We start from the raw sequence: 25,944 nt of genomic DNA, 5'->3' as shown, positions 1-25,944 counted from the left end.
CATTCATTAACATGATTTGAAATACAAAGTACTATAATTACTTTCTCTAGGGAGTAATTAAGTAATGTACTCGTTACTTTAAAAAAAAAAGAAGAAAAAGTTCAGACTACTGTGTAATACAACTTTTTCTGAGTAACGACCCAACAGTGGTGCTATAAAACACTTAAAACGACCCTCTGTGACTCATCATCTTTTATAGCAGTACTCTTTAATGAATAATCACAGTTACAGCAGAAAGTGTTATAATATTGAAGTACTTAGTATTTACATTGTGCCAGTAGAATACTATGTGAAATAGGTTTTTATCCAGTAAGAGTTATGATATCCGCAAGTCAGCATATTGCTATATATGGCTGAGTGCACTTCCAAAGGAAACAACAGTTGGAGAAAAATGGGACGTCATCCATCACAGGCTTCTTCATCCCAACAAGTAAATATCCAGTGTTGTAGAAACCAAGACCGGACAATAAGTGAAAAATTCACACACCAAAAAGAAAAAAAGCTTGTTATGTGTACAGTTAAACCTAAAAACAACACTTAAACAACAACTAGCATTACATCACAACAACGGCAAGACACGCCTCTCAGGAAAACAGATATGTACATAAATTAAACAAGAACACATGCAGGAACTAAAAACATGCATAAAAGTTTGCTGAACATAGTTCAGATTATTGGATGTGTCATAAGCACAATGCCACGAAGAGGCATTACTTTGGGCCCACCCTCAGGTGCCACGCTGACACACAGTGCCAGGAGGCCAGAGAGAAGGCGCTTCTTCAATACACACAGAGGTTCTCTCTCATCAACAGCATGTGTTGGACAGGAAAGAAACCAGTGGGCTATATGTAGCTGGCTTGTGATTAATGGTACGATGAGCTCAAGTGCTAAACTTTTATTTCCTCGGTGGCCATTTTGAACTTTACAGTTTAGGGCCTCCAGTCGACAGAAAACAACCAAACTTGTGTTCTGAAGAACTCCAGCAACATTAACATTGAAAGGAAAATAAAAAATATAAAGTCGGTGAACATTTTACTTAATGCTGCATCCTACTATTAGAAGTATGTCTTCCTCAATAGTCCCACAGGCAGGTAGCATCTTGAACGCATAGAAAAAAGTGTTACCATTAGCTAAGGAAGTGCTCGGGTTGCCAAGGCAGGTGTAATTTAACCTCCAAATGCTGAAATTGAAATATTGTCTTCATTTGTTGAGCTACCAGGCAGTAATGCACTGAGGCTAAAGGAGTTTTAATATTTTGTATTAAAATATCAGACAGAAGTTTTCAACATTTGACTACTAGAAAGCAGCTAGCAGCTTAGCTCGCTAACCTTTGCTAAATTTGTTTTATATTGTCGTTATTTCAAATAATTCACTAGTGAGGTGATGAATTATTGTTACATGAAGACCACACCTGTTTGCTATGGCAGACACTGAGTAGAACTTTGGATACATTCAAAATGGCCGCCATAGGATTTCATATAGACCTAAATATAAAAGTCCCCTTTAAAACAAGGCTGGGGTCTGTGCACTCAACTCAGGGGAAAAAAGGCGACCTTTTTATGCTTTTCCTTATATTCTGCCATACATAAACACTGCTACAATGTTGACTGCAATTAAACATGATCAAAGTTTTTACTGAGGTCACTGTATACACTTGTCTGCTAGCATAAACTCCAGGCCTCAGGCTGCTCCCGATGATTGATTTAAAAAAAAAAAAAAAAAATTTTTTTTACTTTTCTGCTGAGCTGACATCAACTCTGGAAGATGTCCTAATATGGTCAAGCACTGGGTTCTGTTTCCCAAAGTCTGATGAGAGCTAGCCAATCAGAACAAAGTAGCCTTTTAGGGAGGAGGAGCCTCAAAGAGCTGGGAGCAAAAATGTCTAAGATCCAGAATGAACTGTATGGATAGTTTTTTATTTTATTGTTGTTGTTTTTTAAGAACTACAAATCATGCAAAGCTACTCTAGTAGACTCTCAGAATAAAAATACATTACTGGAAATTCGCATAAAAGGTCCCTTTTAATAGAGACAATAAATTGTCCTTGCCCCAATTTTATGTTATTTAAAGCATAATTTAACATTATATCCTGACTTAAAGAAGAGGCTAAAAAATCCTAACATGAACTGGCCCAAACCTCACGCTGAAACCTAAACCTTTTCTTATTTTCCGATGAGTACCCAGCAGTACCCAGAGCTCCTTTATAAAAAAACAAAACAAAACAATAAGCCAGCTTTAAACCCAAAAGGTAACGAAACTGCGACGCCTAAACATAGTAGGCACCCAACTCCTTTTGATTAAAATATATTTGAAATAATTGTCTCAAAGCTATTTCCACAAGATTAAAAGTTGGAACATTTTGATTGGAACAAAAGTTTTGTCACTGCACTTTCATCATACAGCAATACATCAAGAGTGTTTGATAGATACGGATCATCGAGTCCATGTACTGTATATAACATCAGCGACTTAGTTAATGATACAATTTGTATCAAACAAGGTTTTCTCTGTCAAGCATGGATTCAGCTGGGATCTGCTACAGACGACAGTACACGCTGTTAGCCAAAAGCACAGCAGAGGGATCTGATAAATATATTCACAATATGTACATGGTTTATTTACCGGTGGCCGGATGTTCTGTCTGTAGCAGATACCAGAGTTGACCCAAAAGAAAGGGCCAGAGAGAAAGAGCGAGAGAGATGTCCCTTACTAAAACTAAGGTACACACGACAGGGTCACCCATCTCTGCAGCTACAACTCTGACCAAAAAACTGACGTCATCTCAAATAAGATGACCATCTTCCCGTGTTTACCAACATGGGAAAAAAATCCACAAACACCCCACCCACACACACACACACACACACACACACACACACACTTATGGAACAGACCTTGGACAAACAGAAGTTTGAAACCACTGAGTGATAACTGAGTACCCGATGACCGTTGACACAGGACAAGACCTGGTCCGTGTGGTGGCTCCGTTTGACTCAGTGTACAATACACATAATGTGTGTTTATGTATAAATAACTCTTAAATTCAATCACATTTTCGATGTATTTTTGTGAAACCAACTCACCAGATTATGGTTTGGGTGTAAAACCAAAGGTGCCCTTGTATAAACGTCCTGTATGCAAAGCTACAGTACAAATAAAAACAACAGCTGGGGGGCGGGGTCTAGAACAAATCTCCATTTGTCGCAGGTTAAGTCAAAATCACAGACTTCGTCCAGTGTCTCGCTCTCTTTCCACACCTGGTAAAAGTTGTTGCTGCACAGTGACCAGACCTGGATTTGGATTATCTTCAGCTTTTTATGTCCTGGAGACTTTTGCATTGTTCGATTATTAATATAAGAAATGAAAACGGCTCTCCTCACAGACAATCTGAAAGCGTAATCCCAGCAGTGTGAGGACGGCTGTGTTTCAGGTGGTAGAGCAGGTCGTCTACCAATCAGAAGTCTGAGGGAGTGAGAAAGCACTTTGAGTGCTTAAACTGAGTAGAAAGGCGCACTGCAAGTACCAGTCCATTTACCAGTGTTGCTATGCGAAGCAGTTACTTAGCTCGTCTTTACCTTCCCTCCTCAGTAGCCTGTTTGGGCTTTTTCTGCAAGGATGGCAGCTGCCAGCTGCTGGGGGTCTGTGATGTGGGGGCTTCTGGCCATAACCCGGCTTACCAGCTCTGAGGGGAAGATGTTGCACAGGTTTATGTACACTTTCTCCCTCGCATCGCCGTAGCGACTGTGCGAAGGGGATTCTGGGTGCTGTGACATGTAGGAGGGAGGGGCATGAGACGGCACGGTAAGGTGAGAGCTGTGAGGTGGGTACGGCGGGAGAGGGGTGCTGGATGGATGAGGCGGGCAAGGAGAGTGGGCTGGGGGCGGTGGGTGGCTGAGGTAATGAGTTGGGGATGGGTGGAGAGCTGGGTGAGAGGAGTGATGCTGGCCGTAGCCGTCTTGTGTCCATGGAGGAGTGTGCCAGGACGACTGGCGTGTGTCTGGCAGGCTTTGGTAGGTAGGCGGCTCGTATCTGGACGGCGGCAGCGGTGGCTGCCTGTAGTACTTGTCCCAGCTGGGCAGGGCTTTTGGTCGGTGGCGATGGTGTGATGTGGAGAGGTGTTCGTACAGGTGTGAGTCGGACACACTTTCTGCTCGCGTTGGGGCCAGGCAGCGGCCAAGGGGTGAGCCAGGGGGTGCGGGGTTGGACTGCGGCAGAGAGTGGTAGTCGCCTGGGCAGCTGGACCGTGCGGTCAGCGGTTGGTGCTGGAGATGAGGGGGCAGGGGGTAGAGGGGCCGCTTTGGGGGAGCCTCTAGTGGAGGCGGATCATGAGCGCAGCTCTGCCCGCGTGCGGCGCTCAGGTGGTAAGGGTGTAGTCCTGTGCTCGGCGTGTGGCTGTGCTGAATGTTTGTGTATTCGGCAGGATGCAGGCCACAAAGTTCATGGCTAGATGTGGCATGATGGGAGTACAGTCGGCTGTGGGGATTAGGAAAATGGACAGCGTCTTCCAGTAAGGGGTCCGGGGGGCATCCGGGACACTGCCTCTCGCTGTACAAGTCGCAGCTGCTGCCGCAACTGACGCTGCTTTCGCTGCTGCACTCGGAGCCAGCTGAGCCCAGCCGCAGGTCTGTGTCATTGGGGAAGCGACAGTCTGGGCTCCGTCTGGAGGAGAGACTCAGGCCAGTGTAAGCACGTGTTACTGAATAGTAGCTTAAGTCTGGAGACTCACAGTGAGGGTAAAGGTCATGGCTGGGGGCTGGTAAGTGACCATGAGGCATCACTGGTCTCGCTTGCTGCTCTTGTGGGAGGCCAAGAGTGGATGGTGGGCCTCCTGGGGCTGGGGACATGCTTACACTCCCACCGCAGCTACCACTAGTGGAGCTGCTACTGCTGCTGCCACACACAGTATTCTTCTGCACCTCCAGCCTCCCTTTGGCCAGCAGCTTCTCTTCGGCGTCGCTGTATGACAGAGCTCGGATGCTGGGGTCCGACTGCCTTTTCGGGGCGCCTTTCTTGGCGTCGATGCTGCCAGCTGGCACGCTGTGGCTCTTCACCAGCCCGGCGTCGCCCTGGTTCTTTGAGACGACGCAAGTCTTGGCGCTGGCACGCAGCTCATCAGCCACGGCACGCTGTGGTTGGGCGCCTCGCTCCGGGTGGTAGTACTTACATTTGTGACCGTAAGTACACTTCTTTCCTGAAGCAAAGAGACACAACGTGCGCTTCAGTAAACAAGTAAACACACAGAGTGGGCAGAGAAAGGGGAGCTCATTTACTAACTAACTGCACGACATCATCACCGCTCTGTCCACTTGACCTACTGGTAAATATACAGATCCAGAGAAATATAGAGAAATGGGGGTGTGGCAGTATGCCAACTGATTTAGAATGAGTCTGATTTAGCAGCATACGCACAGAGGTGAGAAACAAATGGGCTGGCGCACACGTCATAAATCTGACGATAACTTTCTGCAGGATAAGAAAGTCTCCACTAACGCATTTGCAAATGAGGTCCAATGTCACCACACATGTGAGAGAGATTCTAATCCAATATAAATTATTACGTGGTTCTTAAAAAGCACAAAATGTTTCTTGTGCGTTATTTCGACGTGTATTTCGTGACTTTCTTCTCACCGTATGGACAAGGCTGCTTCTTCTGCTCAGGCATGACGGGCCTTTTTCTCAGGAAGTTGTCTAAGCTCGGGCCGTGACGACCAAGAGGGTCATCTGGCGGCATGAATCTGCGAGATTAGAAAGGATGAGAGCATTAATTCGCTATTAGAGGAAATACGATGGTGTCCATCCACATTCTTTAAAACTGCTTCACCAGCTTCAAGTGTGGAAGCTTTAAAGGAGGCACACAGAATATAATTGATTCCCCACGTATAGCAAAGTGAAAAATGCCTTCTTTACAGCAGAGTGTGAGATTTTATTTGCAAATAAACTTTATTTATTTAAACATCACTCTGATTCAAAGATAAGAGTTATGAATGTCCTCATAACATCCTCCCCTACTCACTTATCATTGACAAAGGAATACATGAGAAGCCTCTCATCTATGAACTTCTTCCACTCGGGCTTCTCGTTAGCCAGGTCTCTGTAGTTGTCGTTGGAGACGATAATGCCGTCTGACTCATAGGCCAGCTTGACAATGAAGCGGTCGTCATAGCAGACCACGCGTCGACCTTGGACACGCCGTGAAGGCGTGAACACCAGGATTTTTTCCTTCTCTAGGCGACGTAAGATGTCCTGATCTGTGAAGGAAAGGATTATAGTAAGGCTGGGGGGAAATGCAGTGCTAGAAAACCATTATTACCTATTTTGGATCTTTAGCCCTGTGAGTTCCTGCTGATGTGTTCGGGGCCTATCACCCCACGACCTTAAGGTGGATAAGCAGTTAAGAAAATGGATGTTAGTTAAACCGCGTCTTCTACTGACCTGTTATAGGGGCATCGGGTCGGGACTGCTCTTTCCGCCACGCAGGCACAAAAACTGTGATGTCTTGATGGCCGCGCTCGAGGAACCAATCTACAGCCAGCTGGATGCCCTGACAGGAAAACACTTCCTTGTTGCCATGGCTGTGAAAACGGTGAAAAGGTAAAAGACAGCGTAAATAAACATTTATGATTTTAATGTGTTTCTTTACAGCAGTTTCCACTGACAAACATATACACATATATAATAATAGAGCTCACCTCATGGCTACATTGCTGCCATCTATCACGACTGGCCGCAGGTTGTCCTGGTCACACAAAGAGTCTGAATGACAGGGTGAGTCTGGCCTCTGGCCTTCCAGCAAATCAGAACATCCACAGGAGGATGAGGAAGATGAAGAGGATGAGGTAGAGGCTAATAATCCAGCCGGCTGCTCACTGTCTGACTTGGTGCCCAGCTTGACCAGCTCTCCCAGTATGTCATTGATTAGGGTGTCAGGGCCGAGCTTAGACAGCACCAGTCGCACCGTCTCCTCGGAGTAGCCGAGTTTGAGGGCAAACTCGAGCTTAGCCTGGTACTCTTTCCCACCAGCCTCATAGCCAGGCTCTGAAGCAGACAGACTGGGTGGAGGTTCAGGCAGGTGCTCGGATGGGGAGCCGAGTGTGGACTGGGCATGGGCGTCACATTCAAGCTCTGCTAGAAGTTCAGATGGGGGCTCGGGAGGGCCTTCGGTGCCTAAGTCCACACACTGGGTCCGGCAGAGGGGCTGGTGGGTGTTCTTACTGTGAGTCGACCCTCCGTCTCCTCCGTCCGAGTCGGTACCCGGAGCGAGGGTGGAGCTGGAGGTCAACGCTGACTCGCCCTCTGCGTCGAACCCACTGTTTTCCTCTAGGACGGTCAGTGGAGGGGAGCCAGCGGTGCTCTCCCCCTGCTCCTCCATAGCAGGGGGCCCGTCAGCGCCGCCAGCCTGCCGGTCACCCCCCGCTACGTGTAGATACTCCAAATCCAGCCCCAGGTCGAGGATATGGCCTGAACCTGCCTCCACATGGTCCTTCTGACCCATGGGTCTGTCACAGACATCCAGCACACTGGGCTGACTGCTGCCCACTCACAAAACTTGACTCATTGGTGCCTAAAGGAAGAAAGGTGGAGCGAGTGAGTAAACTGTAGATAAAAGATGGATTTAGCTGTCAAACCGTGCCCAATGTAGTCAAATCCCGGCTCCTGGATTTGACTACATTTGACTGGCGTTGGTTCATATTTTTAATTTTATAGTCTGCATGATTGTCAGACGACTCCATGCAGCTAAGATAAACTAACATAAGCAAACCCACTTTGGAAGCTGACTGAAACTAAGGGAATTTAAAAAATGAAGACAAAGTAAATAAAATAATAATAATAATACTAACGTCTAATAACTCGACGCGATGGCACAAAGGCCAACAGGGAAATTGGGTAAATCCCTACTTAAACGTATACGTGGATGAAAACCCTGGCTGAAAAGTGTAGCATTTGCTACCACAGCAGTTCCTCTGAAATTCCAGGGAGAAATCATTTGCAAAAAAGAGAATTTGCATCCAGGCTGTGTGATAATGATAATCTAAAGTCCACACTGACTGTCATTTTATGGAAATCTGATTTTACACCTAGAATTTGCAGCTAACAGTGTTGGATCCATCTGTTCTGCCCAAAAACAAAAAAAGAAAAAAAACAATCTGACTGGCTGCGCGGTCAGGCACAGGCTGGCAGACACAAAGAGCTGATGGGGCCTCTATCCCTAATTAATGGACTCCCGCGTTTTTTCATGTCTGGCCCAGTGTGTGTGTGTTTTTTAATAGCACCACGCCACAGCACATTAATCTATTGGGGGGGCAGAGGGTGAACTAGGGCGGTTGGACTATTCTCCCTCCTCATTCTACCTGGTAATTAAGGCCCATATGCTTCTTCCCACTGGGGTCACTCGTTAAAACACTGAAGGCTATGAAGTCAATCGGGGCGTTGTATTCGAGCATCAGGTCTGAGGTTAGACTAGTCTGATCTGTAATAAAGGTTTAATAAAGGTTTAGAGGTTTGTAATAAAGGAAAAGTTCCGACTAATCCTGAGGTGAAATCTGTGGGGAAATTCCACAAGGGCAAAAATGCTTTTAGAAGTGAAAAATGAACTTTTTGAAGTCTTGAAGTCCTATTTGGGACAAAGTTGGCTTTTTATTTGTTTATTTTAATAGATTTGACCCTAAATATGCAGCTTGATGTATTCTGACTGGACTCTACTTTGAAGTTTAAAATCTTCGCACCTACAAAATTGAAAATTTTTCCAAGCCAGAACACAATCCTGACGACAAGCAGGGCAGAGCAAATGATGAAAATGGGGAAGTGACTTAAAGCTGTTGGTAGAACGGGGAGGATCGGTTAGACAAGGGGTGGAGTGAGTGTGCATTTTATGAAAAAGGGCTGCCTAGCAACGTGGCTGAGCTACTGTTGCTAAGCTACAGCTGTTGAAACCATTCTCCCATCCAAATGCCAAGACAGAGGCTGCAGCGTTCAGCCGGCGACCCGCCTTAATTCACACATGTTACAAAAAGGTCTGCTGCAGGAGGGGGCAGAGGGGTTTACGTGTGCCTCACTGGTAACCCACCAAGACAACAATAGACCCGCAGCACTGATTAGGACTGGGACCTTGGCATTAGCTGCTGTGGGTGTTGATGGTGCCCTGTGATGCACACACAAACACACTAACGACCCAAGGTGACTCATAATGCCGTGGAGAGAGTGGGACTGAGTTTGCAGCTCATCAGCTACACTGATGATCTTCTCTCAGGCTTAACAATCAGCTAATCTAAAGCGCGAGCATCACATCAGCACTGCATAACTTCAGACAGTCTGGTCAGCCACGCCAACACTAACAGATCCAGCTAAAGCGAAACTGTGAATGACAGCAGCAGAATAACAACAATATTAGAAAATATTCAACAGTTGACTGTGTCGCTACAAGAAAAATATGAGTACTCTAAAAAGATCTCACAGCGGACAGTTTGGAGTCGATAAAGGCATTTGGAATAGATTTATCGGGCTTGGGCTCTAGCAGTCCACCTAAGTTTTTACTGTTGAAGTTTTTTTTTTTCATTATTTACCACTATTATATCTCCATATGAATCAAAAGCTGACAAATAATTCATAGCCTTAAAGAGGGTAATCAAGAGCAATCAATATATTTAATAGTCTATCTACAGATATCTGCAGAGGTTAGGAAATCCTCAGCCCATACAGATAATAACAGTTTAGTGGATAGCTGATATTTTACATTTGTTCATTTTGTTGTTGCAGTTTAATTTCTTTCACCCTTCTGGATCAGAGAAACAAATAATTCTTGGTTCTAATAAACAACTGAACAGCTATAAAAGGTCTCCTGGTCTTCGTCATATTATTGTGCAAAGTAGTGTTTGCCTCAGTGTAAAATTGATATGACACAACAGATAAATACCATCCTATTTTATACAGTTTTCAGGTATCAGACAATGTTCTCCGTACTGAAAGCTTTCTGGTTACTGCTCGACTGTAATCCAAGTTCTACTAAACAATCACATCTGGTAGTTCTTGTGGCCATTTGGAAACAATGACCAGTGATCAGAACACAGATATCCACCACCTACACCAGTAGCCCTGAATCACTGGCTCCCCAGAGGATAAGCCAGCAGGCCAGCTGATGGGCTCCCACACTGCATATAGTGCGACAGCTGATAAATAAAGCTCCACCCGGTAGTTTCAGCTGCTCCCTTATTTACCAAGCTGTCATCACACCAAATGGGTGGATCCACGTGTTTGATTTTACAGCGGATGCCCTTGCACCTATCCGGGCTTGGGACCGGCACACTACCAGTACACTAGCTTGTGATGGGTTTGCTGATCGATATCAGGTCAATACAGATCTATCTGCTGATATTTTTTAATATACATAGATGCAGTAATTACAAATTATGGCATTATTGGATATTAATTTTGCAGAAAAGCCAGTAACTCACAAGATTTACTCAGTGGTCATGATATTCTGCTACATGCGCTGCAGACAGATCTGAGGTAGAGACAGCGCCGCTCTGTTGGGCAAACTATGTGATGACAGAATTTCTGAACTATTTCAAAATTATATTTCAGGAAAAAAAACAAACAAACAACTATATCAGTGCATATTGGATAACACTTTCTTGTCTTCCTACTTGAGCCTGGTTTTGATGGAGGTTTCTTCCTGTTAAAAGGGAGTTCTTCCTTCCCACTGTCGCCGAGTGCTTGCTCATAGGCAGTCATTTGACTTTTTTCTCTTTATAACTGTAGCGCCTTAAGGCAACTGTTGTTGAGGTTTGACACCATATAAATAAAATTAAGTAGAACTTGTAATTGAATGCTGATACATCTGAGGCCAGTCAAAACTGCCTGTTAATATCAATTGACTGACATGTTGGTTTGGATCTGCTAATAATCTTCATTAGTAGTTACTGTGATTATATCTATGATTAATCAATTGAGCAATTTGCCTACAGGTTGAAAGAAAACCATGGCGAATAAGGTCTGAAAAAAAACTGCTTTGTCACAGTCCAAGATTACATATTTAAAACATTTTGTATGAAAAATCAGTCCAAGGCCCAAAGATATTAACTGCTGAGATAACTCTGGATCTTTTAGTTCTGTTAAGTTTCTTTGCTTTCACAACCTCTTTACCCTCATTTGATCTTTTTCACAATCTGGATAAATCTAATCATAATCCCGTAGTTTGAGCTGCTTAACATCAAAAACCTGAACAGTCACGATGAAAGCCTGTAAGTCTTTTCATAGCTAGGGTTTTAAAAGTCTTCTTGTGTGGCAGAGCTCTGCAGACGAATGCATGTGAAATCGGGTCCAGCTTTAACGGCCCAAAGACATCGTGGCATCTCCAAACCTCCAGGGTGAGCGAGTGCATCTTTCAAACATCAGCTTACACACACACACACACACACACACACACACACACACACACACACACACACCACTGCTGGCTTTGATAGAACCAGTAATGAATATGTAACACAGTCCTTGCAGCGCTTTGTGCAAGTGCGTGCAGCGGATTGGGGGGGTTCCATTTTGAAAGGCGGTCTGAGAGGGGGCACAGGACTACGGGGGGTGGGGGGTAGACCCCTGTGTCTGCAGCACAGTGCAAAAGTTACTGTAAAAAGTGTGCATGCATTAGTGCATCTAGGTGGCGCACTAGACTTTACCCACCAGCAACAAGGCAACAGATGTCTGCTGAGCGCGGTATCTGCAATGGGTATCCCCCACCCATTGCACAAAACAGACACACACACACACTTTCTCTCTCTAAGGGCAGCACCTTATAGAAAACTTTCTGAAAACTTTTTTGTTTTATCCACTAATGTGACACTAATATATATTTTTAACCAGCATCACAGGAAGCCCATCCCTCCTGCATCAAGTTTCATATCAACACATATCACACAAATCTGAACAACTGCAGTGACGGCAGAAGTGAGCAAAGTTTAGGCAGGTGCTACAGCACTAAAAATTCTTATCCTGCACACCAAGAATCTTTTTAAAAATACTCTTGTGGTAAAAAGTCACTAATGGGTTCTGCAAGTTGCATCCATTTTCAGCAATATTTCACAAGCAACAAAGAAAGTAGGCTCCATCTTTTCCTCTTTAATCTGAATTTGCCCTTGTGAATTATAAATGACTCGAACCTTTCTGAAAACTTAAAGGAGTCTAGGTTACTCCCTGTATGCCAGCATCAGTTTTTTTGATGATCCTGCAGCGCAGCGGAAGCCTAGTGAGGCTCGAGAGGAGCAACCTGTCATACAAAAGCCAATATTTCTATTTTATAGCAAGCAGAAGATAAATTTCAGTATAAAAGTCAGGTTATAATAGAGAGGAGGGAACTCCATCACACTCACCAGACCAATAAAGTGCAACAAACAATGAAGAGAGGAAATGTGATTAGCTCATTTCAACATCTTTAAATCCTTGAAAAGCCGATTAAAAAACGCTGCAGGTGAAACTGAGAAAGAACCAATCCCAAAGTTCGAACAGCAACAACATCCAAGATCGATTTCTTCTTTCTTCTAGAGCATCCAGCTCCAGCCTCACGCCTCTGTCTTCCAGAGCTGTGTGTGTGTCTTTTTCCCCCCTCTGAAGAAGCAGGCAAGTTGGACAATGAGTGGCAGAACAGATGGACCCAACAATGTCAGCCATTCCCTCGTTTAGAGTGGCTGCTTCTAACCAATCGGAGAAGCAGCAGCCCTACAATGAGGTGCAGAGGCAAGAGGCGGGGGAGGAGGGGAGTGGCTGTGGGCAGATGTCTGCAACACCCAGTTTCCCCAAGGCACGCGTACTCGACGTGCACCGGCACACACACACGCACGCTAACTCACACACTCCACGGCCTGAAAGGGCTTCCCCTGTGTGGCCGATGAATCAACGAGGGGTGGGAGGCTGAACAATGGAGCTACACAATGGGAGGCTGGGGAGGGCAGCTGCAGTGTGAGGCCTGGTGCTATTACGGCCCCGGGCAGCAATGGAGAACACCTGGCTACAGAGCGCCACAGTCACTCTCCTCTCTTTGTCTCGAGCTGTGGGGAGGGTGGCGGTGGTGGTGACAGGAGGGGTTTCAACTGAAAGAAAAGCTGAAGGCTGGCTGAAAGACTGCTGTGGCCTTTAAGAGAGTGCAAGAGGAAAGAGAAGAGTGTGGCTGCGCTGAAAGAGAAAAAAAGACAAGTGTGTGGGGGGCGAGAGACATCAAAAAGTTTTATGTCCCAGTGAGTATGAGGAGGGGACCTGCTCAGCATTGTTGTGGCACACTTAAGGCCGATGACTCAGGAGCACAAATCTTTGCCTTTTTGTCTTTTATATGATTATGTAGCACGTGTAGAGGATCCCATTTGTTAAAGAAAAGCAACATACTTCAACACCCAAAATGACACAAGAACTTGCCTACGTTTTCTTGTACACTGGTATAAATGTATTTCAATTTCAGTTATATAGCATCAAATTCAACAATTCAATCAACAGTTGCTTCAAGCCACTTTATATTGTAAGGTAAAGACCCTACATTTAAATACTGAACAACAAAAAAAGCTTATCTCATACACGCCCATCCCGAAATAACGTTAGCCAAACAAACTCATCTCAACCGAAAAACCATCCAACGCTGGATACACTTAACTTGAAAAAGCTGCTACTTAATACACACTAATAGTAGTAAATAAGACAGAAACCTCCATGTATCTACAAATCTTAAATTAACGAATTAAATTATTTTTTTTAAACCAAATCAATGGCTACCTTTAGTTGTTTTAAATTTTTAAAAAAGGAAATATTGACAAAGTTTAACTTTGTGAGAAAAAGTAATAAATCGCAATAAAGTTTATCAATATCGCAAAAAATCCCAATAATATTGTATCAGTGTCTGATGAGTCCCACCTCTATCAAACAGGCAGAATGAAGAGCAGAGAACAATACACTGTAGTCTAGTACCATGCACTTGAATATGGATACCCAGCTGACCAAAGTGACACACAGACTGGACAGAGGTGAAAGTGGCAGATGCTTATAACAACAGTGTAAATTAATATGCCAAATATGCCAAAGATGAACATGGTGCAGCTTAATATGTGAGCTGTTTATCTAGGACACTTTTTTTTTAAAAATTAAATCAAATGACTCTTCATCCGAGCCAAGTAGCGCAACTCAAATCCCACAGCTGATCCCTGTGTATTAAAATGATGAAATAAAAGTAAGGTGGACACACACAGTTGCTCCTTCACCTCCAAATCCGAAGCTTTTGTCTCCATTTTCTGCAGACTCTATAGCAACTGCATGTTTTTGTTGCTCCTCAGGGACTCTGACATTGTCTAACTGCACATAATCAGGTACTGCTGTAACATGAGTGCTGCATGGCACCAAAGCAAGCCAGGGGAAAAAAAAAAAAAAAAATCAAACGTCTCAGTGTCACTATTGATCTTTTTTTTTTTGTCCCCTCTGGTCACCAACACAGAGTACTGACAGCAAAATAAATAAATAAATAAATAACACTGTCAATATGTAATACCGTGGGAGGTGACAAGGCATGTCCACTAGTCATGTCAACCTAATAGAGACAGCCAGTGGTTTGGGTTTCACAGAAACTTTTAAGTATTTTTCTTAAAACGACTTACAACGGCCAAGACCGAGCATAAATGATTAAATAAATTACTGCACGAGACAAATGTTAAATATGAAATGAAAATACGGTTGTGATTTATGTGACTGAAAAAAAAAAATACTGATATTCTGCAGCACAAAATTTATGTGACACTAATGACTCATATTAGTGATTAAAAAGAGGGCCAATGTTTAAAAAAAAAAAAAAAAGTTGTTAAAACAGCACTTGGGGGGATAGATTAGGGAGCAGGTGAACATTCATTATCCAAATTCAGTTTAGCAGCAGGTGTAGTGGGGTGTTCCCAACATGCAAGGAAAGACTGACCCAGGAAACCTGAGGGACGTGGGTGATCCCTGCCATCTGAAAAGCTACTGCAGCACTAGTTTTTGAATAAGATAGGAAGAGTCAGAACAGTGCACCTGGATCGTTTATGGGAAAACAGGAATTCTAGCATTCATGAGAAGGCCGTCGCTTGGGTGAGCTGCAAAAACAACTTCCAGGACTTAAAGGATGTGCTACTCACATGTTGCCTCCTGACAGGACACCTTTATAGGTCTTAGTGGTTAAGAATTGTTTTGCTAGCTTAATGGGAACATACATAAAGCCTCCCTGGTTTTATTCAAGATCTGTGCTCCAAAACAGCAAATATTTCACACTTTTGCATCAAAAATAACAAAATCAACTGCACTTTACAATCAAAGTAGTTGTATAATTGGCTATAATTGGTACGCTGGTATAAAATTAATACGTAATCATTGCAGGTTTAATTGAATTATTTGCAGTGTTCACTTTGGATTCTTCGTAGGGGCCAACACAGCACTCGGGCTAATGAGCAGCCAAGCTGCAGCAGCCACACCCGTGGAAACTGAGTATGATCCAGAGGACAACGCATCTGCCAACGGAAAAATTAATTTAGAGAGATAAGGCTGAAATATCCAGCTGCATTTATCTTGGCAGCAACAAGTAGCAGCATGTATTTAGAGGCAACAGAAAGCGGTGTGGTGTCGGTGTGTGTGCTCAGCCAATTTGCCAACTAAAATAAGTGTTCCCCCAGCTTTAGTGGGCTCAACAAGAAAACAAATGCCTGATTAAATAAGAATATGCTCCTAGTCAGCTCTCAGAGTCAGACGAGGGTGCTGAGGAGAGATGCATACAACAGCTGACCGACTGCACAGCTCCCAAATGCTCTAACAGAGACAGGAGGAGCTCTCTGTGGGGGCCATCTGTCCTTACAAACAGGTGTGCACTGCTCCCAACAACTGCAGCAGCAGCAGGACGAACGCTGAGAACCCAGCACAACAGAGCTGAGCTGCAGCAGGAGGCTTCTTCCTGTGCCAGAAATTAATTCTTGCCGGGTTTGGTCCAACCTGCTCTAGTCTTACTTCCTTATTGATAAGACTTGCAAACTATCGGGCGACGAGTCAGGGACTATTTTAATAACCACTTTAGTCATGAAAAAGTAAAATGCCTCTGGCTTTGCATGAGACACATCCCACATTTGACTGAGGTGCAATAAACAAAGTTCTCAAAACAAGCAGAAATCCAGCGATGTTCAATTCACTGTCACTTAAAAACAATAAAAAGTAAGCGATTAATCTTCTATTGTGTTTGGAAAAATGACAAATGGGGAGAAAGAAGGTGCAGTGCATCACTGTGGTCCACTTTTCCTATCCAACCGAGGTTCAGGCAACAGAAGGAGACCTTTTGCTCCTTGTAACCTCTTTCTGACCTCTGCACATCCACTCAGCACTGCCAGCACCACCAGCAGTACAGAGTAAGTTCAGGATATCATGGCAAAAGTCATCACCTCTGTGTGTGTGTGTGTGTGTGTGTGTGTGTGTGTGTGTGTGTGTGTGTGTGTGTGTGTTTCAAATGAATACCACAGAAAAGTGAACAGAGGAAGTCTTTGTGGAGTCAGAGGGCCAAACATCACTGCTGAAGCTGCAGTATTTTCCAAAAAGCAGCTAATTACCTTTCCTCTTAAACTGTGACATGTGTAGCAGCATGCACGAGGATGTTATTTGATACAGAATAGCCTTTAAACGTGACAGGGACACACTTTGAGTTTGGAAACAGGGGTGATGGTGAGAAGAAAGCAAAGTGGGCTCACTAAATAAAAGCCCCACGGGGTGTGGACAGACAGCTGTTGGGCTCGTGCCTACACCACGCCCCCCACCCCCATCCCCATCCAAAGGCTCAAAGCCTGGACTGCTACTGGTCCGACCCCTTCGCTGAACCACTATAACCAGTGTTCAGCACAGCTGTCAGTTTGCGGAGACAGGTGGGAGGGAGAGACAAGAGCGCCTCTTCTCCCTCCTGAATTCCCCAGAGAGCAGACTTGTGCTTCACTCAGGCCTTCTTCACCCCAAAACTGCCTTAATGCTAATTTCAAAAACACGCATCAGCTCCATTTTCAGCCTAAAAGGCGCGAAACCCCACAGCAGCACCCATCCCGTTGTCAGCCTGTTGAAGAGGATACAGTCAACAAACTATATTATGGATGTTTGGGAGCGCGCATGGGGCGTGCACGGTCACCGCAAACCAACACCGTCACGACTTCCCTGCAGCTCTCACCCACACCAACCTGCGGCTGCTCCGGCTAACGAGTCCGCCCTGAGGACGCTGTTGGCGGGTTCTCACCTGGTCAGAGCCGCCGCTGGAGCCGCACGACAAGCTTGGCGTTAAAACGCGCCCATCTTCATCACATACTGGCGACGCAAAACATCCGGCCGGACTGCAGCGTGACCCAGCCAAACTGCGTCAGGCTGAAGAGAGCAACGACGCGCCTTCCGCTCTACCGCTCTTTCAAAATAAAAGCAAACCAACCAACCGCCTGTTCGAGGGGAAGAAAGACAAGCAGAATTTCTTATACCAACACTTGTGTACTTTTCTTCTGTCTTATGTTTGTCTGGTATAAGATATAACAACAAACCCTACGGTTTGTTAGCAACTAACTTACCTCAAGACCCTCAACATAGCATACATTTCAAACTGAAAACCAGCCGCGTTTGAAGATTTTAACCTCTCTTAACGTAAAATAAAATCATACAATTAATAAAAACAATAATCATGATAATTTTAGGCTAAACAGGAAACTGTACCAAAAGTGTTGAGGCTCGCTTTACTAAAATTATTGCGCCATCTTGCGGTGAACGTGTATTATTAGCAAGTCCTATTTTCCTCCCTTCAAACATTATATGCGTTTAAAATCTGCTTGATAACATGTACTTTTTTAAAAAATTCTGCGAAGTGCAAAATGCAGCGTTTTAAGTAGAAAATAATAAGGTGCAAGTACTTTAGTAAAGTACTCGAGTAAATCTGGAACCCCAGTTCCAAAAAGCTATCAGGCTGTGTGAAATGTGGATAAAAAGAAAATGCACCTTTTGGAAACCCCACGAGTCCGTATTTTATTCACAATGGAACATAGAAAACATCAAATGTTTGAAATGAGAAATATTTTGCATTTGGTGGCAGCACAGCATCTGTAAAAAGTTGGAATGAGGCAACAAAAAGCTGGAATTGTAAGTGGTACTGAAGAGAAGCAGCACGAGGTGTAAAAAGAGCTTCTTAGAGAGGCAGTTTCTCACAAGTAAAAATGGGCAGATGTTCATTATACAAAACATTTTTCAAATTCTGAAACTGTTTCAGAATTATGTTTGTCAATGTAAAATTGTAATGATTTTGAATATCTCACTATCCGCAATACATATCATCAGATGATTCACAGAAGCTGAAGAAACCTCTATGTGTAAGGAAAAAGCTGAAAATCAACTCTAGGATAATTTGTTTTAGTGTATATTTGCTTGACTGTTCAAAGCATACATCATTAAAAGAGGGTTTTTGGAAGGGTTGTGAGGAGAAACCAAAGTGGAGATATTTGGCTATTAAAACAAAACAAACCAGCATAAGTTCCTCAGGCACGGTGGTGGAGGGGTGATCATTTGGGCTTGTTTTACAGCCGCACGACCTGGGCACCTTGCCGTCACCGAGTTGACTACGAACTTCTCTGTGTACCAAAATGTGGGCATTTATCTGACAGCTAAGAGCATGTCCAAAATGTAGCCATGCAACAGGACAATGATCCCCAAGCACAGCAGTAATGCTACAACAGAACGGCAGAAAAACAAGAGAATCAAGCTATTGCAGTGGTCCAAAGTCCAGACCTCAACCTGACTGAACAGCTGTAGCAGGACCTTAAAACCTCAGTGAGAGGCGGTCAAAATTCATCCACAACAACGTGAGAGTCTGATGACATCCCACAAAAAAAAAGTTATTGCATATGAAGCTTCATATATCATTCAGTTATGTGGCTTCTGACAGTCACACGTGTACCACTTTAAAGATCAACTGATGCAGATAAGCCAGGCAAGCCTCCTCTGTAGCTTGAAATGTAGTGTGTCATTTCCAATCCCCCCCCCCCATTTAGTCCCACCTTAAACAAGCGCAGGCCCAGAAAGAGCAGCAGCATTTCTTAAACTTCTGTCTCCTTTTTATTTTATTTTCAATTTGTTGATGCAGCAGTAAATATTTACAGATTATGTTACAAAGAATGACGCAGCACTGTAAATTCCTTTTGATTTTATTCAATGAAAGAAAAAAAAAAAAAAAAAACCTTCAAGAAAATACAGTAATTCCCATAGTACACACAGAGAGGACATAAATTAGAGGCATGTAGAGAGACATCCGGGGGGGGGACGTGTCACCTGGCAGGTAGAAAACATTAGATCCGTGCTGCCACACAGCCAGGAGCGCACACACTCACGCACACAGTGCACTAAGGAGGATGTAAAGGAAATCAGTGAAATTGACACTGTGGGCTTGGGTTATTCATAAAGTGAGCAAAAGTTGATTAATCCTGTACACAAACATCTAAATGAAAGTACAAAAAAAAAAGGGATAATACAAAATACAAAAGAGGAGCAGTGGAGCGGGAGAAACCATAAATATTCATATCGATGCACATCGGTTTAACAACTGCTTCTGTAAACATTTTGAACATAAAGGTGTGCATTTAAAATAAAACCACTGCAGTCGCATATTTATCTGAAGGGTTACACATGATTGGAAACAACACTAATAAAAACTAAGCCAGAGTTTAAAAACACAAAAGTATGCCACATGGTTTTGGCTGTCTGGAGCGGTTTTTCCACACTATCAGAACATGTGATTCATTCATTTATGTTTTTGCCTTCTTTCTTTCTACACAAACGACAAGACTGAAAGCGACTTCTGCACCTCACAGCGGGTCTTCCCCCTAAAGACAGCGAAGGCACCGCCCTTTAAAGAGTCCTATTATGAAGCTCTGTCATTCACACAGAAGCACAGCTGCAGGATGGACTCTACACTCAGCGGCGGGATGAGACTGTCTCATGTGAAGTGACAAACGAGTCTCGCCTTGTCGTTCGGGTTTCCGACGGTGAGATGGGAAGAAAGAGCACGAAATAAAAATTTTATGGGAGCTCGGTTAAAGTAGCGCGTCTCTTCAATCCCGATTGGATGTGGCATGCCTGAATGCGTCAAGAAAAAACAGAAGGAACATAAAAATAAATGAGGTCCAACATTGAGTCACACGGCTGCTTCAGACTAAAGTGTTCCTACCCTAAAATCTAAACGTCTTCACTTTTGAAGTAGTGGATTTTAGTTTTTTTTAAGTTTTTTTTTTTTTTGTTTAAATTGCTGGAAACTCCTCTAAGGCAACATTAAGTTGAAGTCTCCTTCAGAACGCAGATGATTGTAGATGTGAAAATGTCACAACAGTGCAGGTGGAGGACAATCAGCTGACCCTCCCTCCTTTCCTCTAAGTGAGATCTATACATGCTGCCCTCATTCTGCCCACTGGCCTCCATGCTACCTTAATGGCAACCTGCTAATTCACAGTTTATGCTAGCCCTACTTACAACTGATCTTAAAGGAAAAATCCACCTTAAAAACATAAAACTATTTGTATTAAAACCTCACATTTCTGGGTCTATTTTGTCGGTGTGTGTTTCTATATTTCCAGTAGAACGACAGGTTCTGCAAAGGAGACACAGATTAAAAAGAAAAGCCAGGATTTCATTACAAAATAAAAGCCCCTGAAGAAAGAAAAAAAAAAAAAAAAAGGTCAGGCTCTTGATGATGAATAGTGGATTCTTCCTTTAAAACTCATTTTTGTGTGTATTTCTGCATTCCTTATTTATGCGCAGCAAGTCACATATAAAATATACAGTGTGTTTAAAAAACAAAAACTGGGACTACCTTAGTTAATAACACCAAAGCAACATGCCGTCATAAAAAGGGCTACTTTTGTCCAACATGAGCTACAGCACAAGAGGAGGCATGATAAAGCTGTTCTTGAAAAACCTGCGTGAGTCCGACGTTAGTATGCACCAACTCCAACATATCCAGTACCCTGTATTTAATGGATGCGTCGAGGAGGTCCCTTAAAAAAAATCTTCACTTTCAGGAGGTTAAAGAAGAGAAAACAAAGTGAAGACGAAGAAGATTTACATGTCGAGCACCGTTCAATCTGTGGAACTAAGTGTAGTCGTAGTGTTGTAGTCACACACCTGACAGGACCGGGATTAAACACAGCTACACATTCGAGCTGTGGCAACACACACACAAACACAGTCTTATCTGATACGGTGACGACTGTGTTTAGCGTTCTGCCCCCTCCCCCTGGACAAACACATTTTGTCATACACTTACAAGATGCAAAGTTTTACTATGACATAAAGATATACCGTCAACAGGCAACAGATCCCGCTTCCTCAGAGGGAGAGGAGGAGAATGGGGATCGGCTCGAAGGTCAGGCAACAAGGCCGGGGGTTGGCGGGGGGAAGAAAAACCTGCAGGCGCCTCTAAATACATATCCACCCCTAGCTTCTGTTCATGATTACAGTCTAATCCGTTGTTTGGCTGCCCGAGGACATGAGAAATGGAAGCCGCTGCCTCAGAAAATGCTTCTCCAGCTTGGGCTTTAAAACGTCTTCGTCGGTCGTAGTCGCAATAGTCATCTGTTGGTCGCTGCTTAGGTAACTGTTGTCATATCGGCTGACGGCACGTCTCTACCAGCTCATGAGGGATGTGCGTCCCAGGGTCATGAAATATACTTGGCTGGCACCTCCGGCACGCACAGAGGCAAAGAAGACCTGAAATTGAAAGAATACACTGGGTGAAAAGGTGTTTGGTGGTCGTGCCAGGCTACCAACAGTAGATTAGTAATAGTAGAGTAGATGTTAAAATAAAATGTTAAAGAAATCTATGAGGTGACCTGAAGAGGGCGATGAACAAGATATTCCCTCACCGTTTCCCTCCCCTCATCTCCAACTGGTCATGGCAGATGGCCCCCCTCCCTGAGACTGCAACTGTTAAGAGTGTTTTTCCCTCCCACTGTCACCAAGTGTTTGCTCATAGGAGATCACCTGATTGTTGGGGTTTCTCTGTATTATTGCAGGGCTATTACCTCACAATTTTCTAAGACCCCCCAGGGGTTAAGCGCCTTGAGTGTCGAGCACTTTTGCATGGGAGAGAGGGCAAATATTACCAAGTTAAGACTGAATGCTGTGATTAAAGGTTCTTCAGCAGTATCACTTAAAGGATGTGCACTTATGTAACCAGCAAAACTGATTTGTTTTTCAGTTGGATTTTACAGGTTATTGGTGACATTGAAGGTGGAAAAGTTTTGAAATGATTTATTGCAGTATTGTGTTTTCAACAACAAAAACCTGACATATTATTAGGGGTGTGCTCACATTTATCTCCACTGTATAGAGAGAAACGGGAGGGATGAAGAAAGGAAGGATGTTTTCACCTTGTCATTCCTCTCACAAAGGAACTTGAGTCTCTGGGCTCTCTTGTGCATGAAGACTCCGTCAAGGTGGCCCGTCTCCACTGAGCGGATCTCTATAGCCTTCTCACCCCAGCCCATGATCTGGTTTGACCTAATGTAGGCTGCACAAGCACAGAAAGGGGGAAAGGAGGGTAAGTAGCTGTTAAAAAAGCTGTAAAAATTCAAACAACGTGTCATTTTACTTGTGAATACTTCTAATGATAAATGTAATACTTTTACATATTGATAAAAAAGAAGCTATTAAACAAAAGTGTCTAAAATCAAGTGAAACCTTGACTGCTGTTGGAGTGTAATCGAATGCATCAAGTGAAGCTGCTGCTGGGCTTTTCACATCTGATTGTTTTATTCTGAAGGTTGAACCTTCACTCTGCTGCACACTGAAGTTGCCAGCATCATTTGCACCATTGCTTTTAGAGTTGGGAGATCACTTCTCCCAGTAAAATAATCAGAAGTCTCTGAACACAGGACTTTTCAGCCCTCTTCACTCAGGGCGTTTTCACACCTCCAGATTTTTTTACTCTGGTCCAAATCAGCTGATAAGTTTGTAAACTTGTAGCTTTTCCCTGTGGTTTGGTTTGTTTTCACACAGAAAAATCCAAGCAAACCAAAATGTTTCACTGCAAGCCACATGAGAATGTTCTGTGCGCTCACTGGCCAGACGTATCTGGGGTGGGAGGAAGAAAAGTAAATACAGGAAGAAGGTGCTGTGGGAGAAAACAGAGTTTACACTCATTTCTTGGTTAGTTGCTAGCCCGTATAGACCTTTGCGCATCTATAGTAGCTACCTGCACTGAGAATACAAAGCATAAGTTGCTATGGGATATTTTTTAGCCCTTGTAACATGTTCTGAGTGGGCTCGTATCACGTTCACACCATAAATATAGTTTGTTTGGAACCACACTGAGACCACCTCCTGCAAAGGGTCTCGGTGCGGTTGTTTTTGTGCATACCAGAGTGCGATTCAGATTTTTCTGACCTCTGGCATCATGATGAGAAATATCTGCTTTGCTCTTACCCACTGAAGTTGGCATTTCTCCCCACTGCAGCACCACATCTTTGGTGATGCGTCCGTAGGTGTTGACGTAGACGCCCTCGTCCTCGTAACACACCAGCAGCTCAATCCCATCAGTGTTGGGCAAGATGATGATGGCGTGGCACTGAATATTGGTTTGGATCTGAGGATGAAATGGAGGAAAAAGGTAAGAGATTTTAAAAAGTCCCTTCACCGCCAGTCGCAGCAGATAGCCGCCCCTCACTGAGCCTGGCTCTGCTGGAGTTTGTCCTTTGCACGGTCACTAAGGGCTTGCTCATAGGGGGTCGTTTAATTGTGGAGTTCTCTCTCCATTATTGTAGGTCTTTACCTTATAATATAAAGTTGAGGCGACTGTTATGATTTGGCATTGTAGAAATAAAACTGAATTCAAATTTAGAAAATGCAAAACACAAGACGTAATCAGTCTGCATCAGTTCGCACATACATGTGTGGGCAGGTAGATGTCGTAGACGGCACCAGAGTCCACATCCACAGCGTGGAAGCCTGAACAGGAACCGTAGATGACCTTTAACCTCTGACCTTCCTCCACCGTCAAGTCAACCAGCAGAGGTTTGTGCACCAGGTCACCAAAAGACTAAAGGAAAAAAGTCAGAAGAAAGTCAGCCTGAAAGCAGTCAGCCACCTGCAGGTAGAATGACACCTGTTAGAGAACATGCTTACCTTAAAGGCCATGAACTTGTGATAAGGTTTGGGCGCCCACGCGTAGACCTCCACAGAGTTCTTCAAAGCCAGCACCAAGAATTTAATTCTCTCGTACTTCACTGGAATAACAAGTAGGTGGCGAGTTAATCATGGGTGATGGCTCCTATGGTGATCTATGTGGATATTTTTTTTAATTCTTGGACTCTGCTAGAGCAGCTTTGCATGATTCAAAATTCAAAATAAGCCTTATTTATCTTATACTGAGCCTCAGAGCAACCTCTGAGCTCTAAGCTGTTCAGCTTTAAGTCCTTTTATGCCCCCTCTCCCTTCAAGGCACCATTTCCTTTTTCCTTTACATCTGAGCTTTAGGAAACGTACCAACTTTGTAGTGGACACAGCCCTCCAGGTCGCCCACATTGACCCACCCCTGCTTCTTCTCCACCTCAGGGTCATTGTGCAAAATCTTGTTTCGAAGCCATGACAGGTAATACACTCGCAGCTTGTTCTTTTTGCCTGCAGGAGGGAGGAAACAAAAACAAAATCCATCTATCCAAAACTTTACTGATTAAAAATGAATCTGAATCGAGACTTTCTGGTTGGCACGTGTGCTCTACCTGATATGGTCACCAGGACGTTGAGTCCCTCTAGGACGTCCATCTGCTGGATGCGTCGACGGTTGATCAGAGGGTAGACCTTACCTTGACCGCTTCGGTCCAGCAGCATCAGACCGCTCTCTGTTCCCACCAGCAGATTTACTCCTGGAAGAGCAACAGGCACAAACATACGTCACTGCTGATATGTTTTTATCCATCTGTGGGGCATCACAGTAACTCCATATTTTTGAAGTTGACTCACCCCAGAGTGCCGCACACAGGATCTCAGAGTTGAACCTCTTCTTGTACTTGCGAATCTCCGGGGTGTCGCTCGGTGGACGAGTGTTGACCGGGTTGACATTAACCACCGAGCCTTTACGGGATGGGTCGGACCGCAGCTGATCTGACAGGCGCCCGTCTTGCCCAAATCCAGCTGGAAAGGGAAAGCAGAGGCAGTGCACATTAACTTTGCAGATAGCAGAGAGGAATTAGTGTTGAAGATGCATTTTTGCAGTGGGCTGTATATCCAGACTTACCCATGTTGTTGAGGGAGCTCCCGCTGGATGGAGATATCTGCAGCAGACGCGGGTCGATGAAGGGAGTGAACGAGGAGGAAGACTTGTGTTTGGACATGGAGTTGCTCTCCGACTGCGACTGGTGGAGATATCGGATATTTAGAAAACCTAGAGCTCAAAACATTCCCAATAAAATAACTTAAAATGCACCGAGCTGAAACATGAATCAAACTTGATTTGTTACAGTGATTTGTAATTCCTAAGAACGACTGTTTATTTAAACGGCAGCAGAGGCCCCTCAGGTTTGAGCTTATGAGTTATAGCTCTACCTCTGGGGTCTCGTTAAACAACATCCAGCTTAAATGCCTTCAAAACCACATTTTTACAGCACAACTGGGAACAAAGTCCCCCCACCACCCACCCCGGGAAAAAAGCAAACGAAAAAGATTAAGTGCAGTTATGTTAATTGTTTTGATGTTAGTGAAGGCACAAAATATGTCAGAGGACAAACAACATGTGCAACAAGAAGAAGAAAAAAATGTGTTGAAGGAAACATTAAGTGATCCAAACACAGGCTGCTGTGAACTGTTAGAGAGGAGAAGAAAAAAAGCTGCTCTTAATGAAGCACAGACACACAAGGATACTCCACCACCCAAGACGCAAGTTGCTTGCAAGGTAGTGCTGCTCTATAAATGGGA

The 25,944-nt window shown here is 44.0% G+C and overlaps 2 protein-coding genes across 13 annotated transcripts in view; both read right to left on the bottom strand.

Moving 5' to 3' along the window:
* Window positions 1–189: 189 nt before the first annotated feature.
* LOC146547818 (putative ribonuclease ZC3H12C) lies at window positions 190–17,379 on the bottom strand. 3 transcript variants are annotated; one of them, XM_085266488.1, is made up of 6 exons: window positions 17,249–17,379; window positions 6,690–7,561; window positions 6,433–6,572; window positions 6,014–6,248; window positions 5,629–5,735; window positions 190–5,191 (listed from the first exon to the last, which is right to left on the bottom strand). In XM_085266488.1, exons 2-6 carry the CDS (start codon window positions 7,490–7,492, stop codon window positions 3,585–3,587), a joined length of 2,892 nt encoding a protein of 963 aa, XP_085122614.1. In that variant the 5' UTR covers window positions 7,493–7,561; window positions 17,249–17,379; the 3' UTR covers window positions 190–3,584. The 3 variants fall into 3 exon arrangements, with proteins under 3 accessions (XP_085122614.1, XP_085122616.1, XP_085122617.1); XM_085266490.1 differs by having other exon boundaries at window positions 17,193–17,343; XM_085266491.1 differs by lacking the exon at window positions 17,249–17,379 and adding an exon at window positions 12,363–12,608.
* Window positions 17,380–19,169: 1,790 nt separating this feature from the next.
* LOC146547817 (mitogen-activated protein kinase kinase kinase kinase 4-like) overlaps window positions 19,170–25,944 on the bottom strand; it is a 36,856-nt gene continuing 30,081 nt past the window's right edge. For all 10 annotated transcript variants that reach the window (XM_085263756.1, XM_085263762.1, XM_085263758.1 and 7 more), the window contains 9 exons: window positions 25,268–25,385; window positions 24,994–25,164; window positions 24,753–24,896; window positions 24,517–24,651; window positions 24,157–24,257; window positions 23,921–24,070; window positions 23,458–23,617; window positions 22,404–22,543; window positions 19,170–21,741 (listed from right to left, as the gene is read on the bottom strand). In XM_085263756.1, the coding sequence (XP_085119882.1) occupies window positions 21,658–21,741; window positions 22,404–22,543; window positions 23,458–23,617; window positions 23,921–24,070; window positions 24,157–24,257; window positions 24,517–24,651; window positions 24,753–24,896; window positions 24,994–25,164; window positions 25,268–25,385 (1,203 nt within the window). In that variant the 3' untranslated portion in view covers window positions 19,170–21,657. The remainder of the gene's footprint in view (window positions 21,742–22,403; window positions 22,544–23,457; window positions 23,618–23,920; window positions 24,071–24,156; window positions 24,258–24,516; window positions 24,652–24,752; window positions 24,897–24,993; window positions 25,165–25,267; window positions 25,386–25,944) is intronic.

This window comes from Mchenga conophoros, linkage group LG23 (genome assembly GCF_057382185.1).
Source record: "Mchenga conophoros isolate Kocher_MC1m ecotype Shallow Benthic linkage group LG23, M_conophoros_male_GT1.1, whole genome shotgun sequence".
Taxonomy (NCBI): domain Eukaryota; kingdom Metazoa; phylum Chordata; class Actinopteri; order Cichliformes; family Cichlidae; genus Mchenga; species Mchenga conophoros.
Note: the sequence above shows the minus strand (reverse complement) of the source record. Positions and strands in the feature narration are given on the sequence as shown.

What these genes read in the sequence shown, in the direction of transcription:
- LOC146547818 (XM_085266488.1), bottom strand. Translation starts at nt 7,492, where the DNA reads ATGGGTCAGAAGGACCATGTGGAGGCAGGTTCAGGCCATATCCTCGAC. An exon ending in ACCCGATGCCCCTATAACAG is followed by an intron (nt 6,249 to 6,432) that starts GTCAGTAGAAGA and finishes TTTCCTTCACAG; the next exon opens with ATCAGGACATCTTACGTCGC. An exon ending in TATTCCTTTGTCAATGATAA is followed by an intron (nt 5,736 to 6,013) that starts GTGAGTAGGGGA and finishes CTAATCTCGCAG; the next exon opens with ATTCATGCCGCCAGATGACC.